General features: G+C 45.0%; 1 protein-coding gene across 1 annotated transcript; it reads left to right on the forward strand.

Moving 5' to 3' along the window:
* The first annotated feature begins 1,095 nt into the window (after positions 1 to 1,095).
* LOC125514398 (uncharacterized) lies at positions 1,096 to 1,912 on the forward strand. The gene has a single exon (XM_048679709.2). It carries the CDS (start codon positions 1,429 to 1,431, stop codon positions 1,696 to 1,698), a length of 270 nt encoding a protein of 89 aa, XP_048535666.1. The 5' UTR covers positions 1,096 to 1,428; the 3' UTR covers positions 1,699 to 1,912.
* The last annotated feature ends 5,335 nt before the right edge of the window (positions 1,913 to 7,247 follow it).

Here is a 7,247-nt window from a genome sequence, read left to right on the forward strand (position 1 = left end):
AACACTTTATTTCAAAAGAGTGAAATATATTATTTCAAAAATGTGTAATTGAAATAGATGTGATTTTTGTGAAACAACCCACTGGAAAGTAAAATTTAGTTAGTGAAAATGAATAACAATATGAAACTGAAATGTAAACTTGTGAAACTGATTATTTGAAAATGTGCAACAATTTATTTCAGAATAGTGAAATATGTTATTTAAAAAAATGTAGAAGTGAAATAGGTGTGATTTTTGCGAAATAAGCTACTGGAAAGTGAAATGTATATTTTGAACTAAAAAATAATACAAAACTAAAATGTCTACTTGAGGAACTGATTTTTTTAGAAATGTGTAACAATTTCCTAAAAAAATGTGTAACAATTTATTTTAAAAGAGTGACAAATGTTATTAAAATGTGTAAGAAATAGATGTGTTTTTTGTAAAACAAACAAATGAAAAGTGAAATGTAGATTCTGAAACTGAACAAAAATATGAAACTAAAATGTCAACTTGTGAAACTAATTCAAATCATGTTATTGAACAGATTTCAATCGAGTGAAATTACAGATCATGGATTTTCACAAATGTGAAATAGTAACTACAGAAAAGTTGAATTATAATGTATCTGTGAAACTAATTTTGTGAATGTGAAATGTGTATTCATATTTAAATGTGGTTGAAAAATATCCAAGATTGATCTTATTTTAAAGGTTTTGATACAATGAGTTCAAATATAAATAAAAATTCTAAAACAAATATATGGTTTAAAAGATATAAATGTTTTAAATTAGTCAAGGTCAAAAAGATGTTTGATTTATATTGTGTAGGAGAAGAGATATAGTAGTTCGGCGCATTAATGTCATCCTGCATGTGAAGTAGAATGGGTCCGCTGCTGAAATATCAATATTTTCTTAAATTAAAGAAAAGACAATATATGGCGCCAGGTGGCATTAGCTGATTGGGTAAGATGTTGTCGGTAGGTAGCATCACCGCTCAATTTTTCTTTTTTTGCTTTGCCCCTGTTTTTCTTTCTGTTTACGAAAAACAGATATTTCTACTGATCCACAAACAAATGCGAGACAAGGTTGGATGACTTGCGTCGTCACCACGGTCTGGACAGACGCGGAAATTTTGAGGTGCGTTGGAGGTACCTTTAGTGCTCCAAGAAAAGTATCGTCATTAGGGAACAAAATCAGGCGACGTCGTCAATCATCCGACGAGAGGCCGGAGTCCCATATGCCATTACTGCAGCTGCAGAGGTCGCAATTCCTCTCCATTTAGAATTTTAGATAAGCATCGCTCCGCCTCTTCGCCTACGTATAAGCGAAGCTCCTGTTCATTTCACATACCCCGCTCTCGCCACGACCGTGTGCGCGCTCCAGCCTCCAGGGGTAGCAAAGCACGCAAGAATCGTCGCCAGGGAGGAGGAAGACGAGGAGGACCGCCATGGCTAGCGTAGTCATCGAGACCCACGACGCCGCGGTGGTCGGCGGCGCGGACGTGGTGTTCTGCGTCATCATCCTGTGCATGTCGGTGCTGTCCCTGGTCATCTTGGCGGCCTCCTCTGCCGTCGGCAGCGGCGACGGGGAAGGGGAAGGGAAGCGGCGGCGGCGCTCCGGCTCCCGCGGGAACGGGCCGGTGTTTGTGGGCGGCAGGGGCTGCGCCTGCGGCGGCTGCCGCGCCGGCGCCGGCGTCTGCGGTACTTACCTCTCGTGATCACCGCCGACCGTGCAGGCGCCGAGCGCGCTCCACATGTACATACAGCATGGACGCACTTACAGCAGTAAGGAGGAGCATCGATCGGGGCTCTCGCCAGGCCTGCGCATGGCTACTCGTTCTTCTTTCTTCTCTGTTTGTGCATATTACTACTGATAGCTGCACATCATGTGATGTGAATAATCTGCAAGAACATGGAGTGTTTTATCTGTTCCTTGAATAATCATCGATCCATGTGCGATCCGATGCTTCTTCTACTACTTTAGCTGATAATTTCTGGATTTGGGTTCGGTTTCGATGGAACAGTAGTGCTGACGCCCATATGCTCCTACCGTTCTAGCTATGCTCGTTTGTTGGGCACTTGTTGGAGAGACATCTTGCCGGTAAACGAGTACAGTGTTTGGACCAGAAGACGAAATGGGGAAACTGGGGGCGCAGAACCGCCGAAGAGGGCGAGACAACGACGCCCAGGCGACCAACTACCCCAATCAATCGATACAAAAGTCCAGGAATTCGGCACCTAAACCATCAACTATTCGGTGCTGCACGTGAAGAAAAGAAAACAAACGTTCGGTCGTTGCAACCTTACACGGGTGCCCTTCTTTGCACGGTGTTGAGAATCATATCCTCATACATTATGAAGCCTTTTTTTAAGACTTTGAGAGGTTTATGTAATAGCCCCCAAAAATGCCCCCCCCCCCCCCCCCACACACACACACACAGCGCCGCTGGCCGCGCCCCAGATCCGCCTCCCTAGCATCGCCGCCGCCGAAGGGGACGCCGGCATAGTCCGCACGTGCCCAAGGAGGGTGGCGGCAGGGTGTTCCTACCTCCTGCGGCGTCGTCAGGCAGGGTCTGGCCTCCTGTCGGCGCGGGGCGGTTCCGCGGCGGAGCTCCTCTTCACGCGGCGCCGCAACCCCTCTGCAGACGGCTCTCCTATCCGAGGCGGTATCTTCTCCTTGGCTATAAGCACGAGCTCGACGGATCTGGCAACGGGGCCGCTGCGGAGGGATTCTGTGAGCGCAGACGTGGCGAGCTGGCCGTGCGTGGGGCGCCCCCTTCTTCGTCGCGTATGCACGGGCCGGCTGTGGCCATGCACGGCGCGCCTCTCTCTGATGGGTGCTTTGTCGTTGGTGCTGTAGGTGGCTTCATTTCTGGATCAACGCAGGGCTGCAGCCATTCTGCTCGGTGCTGATGTGGATTTTCTCGGCTTCGACGTGGGGGCCTTCATCACATGGTGGAGCTCGTCGTCGATGTTACGATCTCGGTTGGCTTGGAACTTGCGTTTTCGAGGGTCCGGCTCGCCGACGTTCCTCCCGTAGCGGCTGTGACCCCAACGCTCTAGAAGCTGCGCTCTTTTTCAGCTTACTGGGTTCGCCGGTGTTTTGGCGGCTCAAGCTTCGTCGATCCAGGTTCGCGTTCTCCGGATCCTGACTCGTCGACATGCCACCCCTTGCCTCACCCCTCCCCCGCCAAGTCCAATCCTCATGCTTCGGGTGGCATAGCTCCCCTTCCAGGGATGACGGCCCTAGCTACGACATGTTCCCGTCTTTGGATCCAGTCCCAATGATCTTGGGATTGTTCGGACATTGTACAGGGTGAAATCCCTGCTTGATGGAAACCCTGCCATGGCCTATTCTTCAAGACCCTCCCGAGCATCGAGGGAAACCCCAGGTCCAGTTCCTCAGATCGAGGGATGGCGGCGCCACAGCATCGTTCCACTTCATGAAGGCATCGTCTTGCTTGCTTGTGTTGTGTCTGGTACTAGATTCCGAGTGTTGGGGCATTGTTTTGGTTAGGGTTGTTTCTGTTGAACTGGGTAGTTTAGCGTTGTGTTGTAGCTCCTGTTTGGGCTGAGCATCCCATGTCTCTATGCTTCGGGCACCATGTTTACACCATTTTTGGTTGTGTCATGCAATGTACCCCCTCTGTATTCTCACTTCAACTTTTTCGATCAATGAAAGATATGCAAGCTTTGCGTATTCTAAAAACCAGCTCCAAAAAATTCAAAATTAGTTTTTGAGCAAATTCCTTCCAGAATCTGTAGAACCAAAAGTTCTCTCTCCCTTTCTCTGTGTTAGCCCATCACCACGGTGGGTCCTATTTGTTGCTTATTGCGACTTAATGAGATCAACCGCACAACCGAATGAGCTAAGAGCAGCTCTAGGTGAGAACCACCATATTGACCTAATCATCATTATAATTGTTTGTAAGTGCATCTAGTGCCCCTTAGTGATTTTGGTGTATTGAAGACTTATAGGTTAAGGGACTAATGAGTTTGTGAGTGTACACTGGTCTATAAGTCTATGAGGAGTTTGATATTTACAATGAAAGTCAATCCCTAAAAATGAGTGTCTTCAGTTGAAGACTTTGGTTTTCTTGAAGACTTTGAAAGTGAAGAAATTGATGTGACCGTGAAGACTTGATATTCATGCGAGGAATATGAACCGTGAAGTCTTTTCTTTTCGTAGTTTCATTTCCTCAAACACCATACTGTTAAAGGGGGTCGAGGTAAAACTAAGGAAAAGTTTCCAAGTGATGCTCATCTCAAAATCCTACACCTACCCAATCCTTTCAGGTGAAGCCATTGGAAATCTCATACAGTTCAGTCAATTTCTTCAATGACAGAGACGAAGATCTTCTGGTCTTTGAGAAATTTGTTCTGACTGAGAAGTTAGGAATTCGCTAGTGCGGATTGCCTACAAGTGAGGAACATGATAGCCCTGAGGAATTTGATACTCAAATATCCGATTGTTGCTGTGCTACGCGCCAGCTATACCAAAACATCTACCCACCTAACGGTCATATCATTAAAGCACATTTATGTCTTATCATGTCGGGCTGTTCCCTAGGCTATAAATAGCTGCCCCTACAACCACTAGTTGGTTGGCTGCTCCACGAGAAACTGACACTTGTCATTGAGAGCATCCCATCCTCCGATGACTTTGAGCGAAAATCATCAAGTGAGGAAAACTCAAACCCAAACAGCTACAAACCCAAAGTGATTGAGCATCACTGAAGAGATTGTTCCTGTGTGGAACCGACGCTTGCTACCTTTGAGTATTGTGCATCCTCCAGATGGTTAGGCATCATGGTCTAGGGCATCCAAGAGGAAATTGTGGATCGCCGAGTGACCGAGTCTGTGAAGGTTTGGAAGTCACCTGAAGACTTACCACGAGTGATTGGGCGAGGTCTGTGTGACCTTAGCTCAAGGAGAATACGGTGAGGACTGTGTGTCCGGGAATGTGTGTCCTCAGGTTTAAATACCTAGCCGCTCCGACCAGACGTACGACAGTCACAGCAGTTGGAACTAGTCTACCAAATTATCGTCTTCACCAAGCTACTGGTTCTATTTCCTCAACCCTTTAATTTCCTTATTCATGTATTGAAGTACTTGATTGTTACTGTTTGAAGACTTTGACTGAAGACTTTCTCAATTTCCTCAATCCTAATTCTTCAGTCACTTTGTCTTCAGTCTGCTTATCATGTTTACACGCTACTTGTACTCTGTGCTTATTTTCATTTCATCATGATGACTGTGTTACTACTCTGTTACGCTTGCATCTGAGTATTTATTCCGCTGCTTGTCATTCGTGACTTAGGAAATTCCTCACCTTGAATTTCCTCAATGACGAATTTGTAAAAATTGCCTATTCACCCCCCTCTAGTCGATATAACGCACTTTCAATTGGTATCAGAGCAAGGTACTCCCTTATTTTGTGTGATTTTGGTTTAACCACCTGGAGTTTTAGTTATGTCGACCGCGGGAATGAAGAAAGTGACATGCCCCATCTTTGACGGTCGTGATTATCCAAAGTGGAAGGCCATGATGAAGAAGCGTCTCATGGCAATGTACAGCGAGCTGTGGACCGTCACTGAGATTGGTGTTACCAATCTTTGCAAGATGGCGGAGGCTGATGATATTCACAAGTACACTCGACTTGACATCATGGCGAAGGACATCATCTGCTCCTACTTATCCCGAAATTAGTTCAGGAACATTATGCATCTCTGCCATGCGAAGCTTATCTAGGACCGACTCTCTGACGTCTATGAAGGTCATCAAACTCGTCATGATCCCTGGTTTGAGGATTTCAAGGAACCTCTCAAAATGATGACTTTCGATCCTGAACCATCATCCTCTGTACCATGCCTCATGGCAAAAGGTGCCAAGGTAACAAATGTTTCTCATCTGAGTCTAGTGATGATGAATCGGGTGATGGATTTGGACCCAGCTATACCAAGCTTGCTTCTATTGCCACTAAACAACAAAAAGCTTTGGAAAAGGTTCAAAACATGCTAGATGAAAGCGATGATATGTTAGGTGAAGAAATGGATTGAACTCAAACTTTGACTGAAAATCTTCAGAGACTTCAGCCTAAGTTTGACAACCTTCAGAGTCATCATAACACTCTCTTAGTTGATCATGAGAAGCTTTCTTGTGAATTTCTTCAAAGAAAGCAAGATCTTGAGAAGCTAAGGGTGAGTTATGAAGATCTTCAAGAGGAACGTGATTCATTGCTTGCTCAACAGATCAGTTCTGCTCAGGTTGAATTCATTACACCATGTTTGAAATGCATTGAACGTGAATCTGTTAATTCTTCACCTGAAAGTTCAAATGCTTCTATTGCTGCAAATTCTTCAACTGTCTATGTTATCACAAATTCCTCATCTGAGGATACCACTAGTATCACTAACAATGCAGGGTTGAAGGAATTGTATGTGACAGGCATTTACAAAAGCCTCAAAGGGCATCAGGCTCTTTGTGATGTGCTTAAAAAGCATATCCTCAATAGGAACCCTAGGAAATAGGGTATTTCCTTTGAGAGGAAACTCAATGCTGATGGGACCTATTGGAAACCTGAGCATTATCCCAAAACCTCATGGGTTGCTGCAAAAGGACCTCCCGTAGATCCATCCACTTTATCTGGCTTTACATGTGAATCTTCATATTCTTCTGATGAGTCATTTGACTCCAATTATAAACTGTTCAAAAATCAGAATGGTGAAGTATTTGCTAGATATGTTGGAACTAACTGCAAGAACGGTCCCCCTATGAAGAAAATATGGGTTCCCAAAAGGTGCCTTGAAAGTCTTCAGGTGAATGTCATCATGACACCACCTAAGAAGAATAGGAACCCCTGATCAAATTCTTCATATGGATCCAAGTCCTCATATGGACCAAATTCCTCGCGTGGATCAAATTACTCATATGGATCCAGATCCTCATATGAACACCATAGTGCTAACACTTCTGTTTTGCAGGGAAAGCCTAAGGGCTATGAATATGTGCATTATTATTCAAATCATTATGTTCATAAGTCCTCGAAGAATTTCTCTGCTTATTCATATGCTTACTCTAACCCCTCTTCTGTGAAACGAAGTGGACTGGCTTCTATGCCACCTTTCTCTTATGGAGCTCGCAAAATGATGAACTCTTGGCCACCCCTCCAGATGTGGGTGGTGAAGAAAAAGAACTAATCTCTTATGCAGGGTCAGGTCTACAGACAAACTTAAACGTCCGAAGAATTTGCTGGAGACCTGAATAT

Source organism: Triticum urartu, chromosome 6A (assembly GCF_056163025.1).
Source record: "Triticum urartu cultivar PI428250 chromosome 6A, HENAU_Tu73, whole genome shotgun sequence".
NCBI classification, from domain to species: domain Eukaryota; kingdom Viridiplantae; phylum Streptophyta; class Magnoliopsida; order Poales; family Poaceae; genus Triticum; species Triticum urartu.

Bases quoted from the DNA above. Each gene is read 5' to 3' on its own strand.
- LOC125514398 (XM_048679709.2), top strand. From the start codon at position 1,429: ATGGCTAGCGTAGTCATCGAGACCCACGACGCCGCGGTGGTCGGCGGC.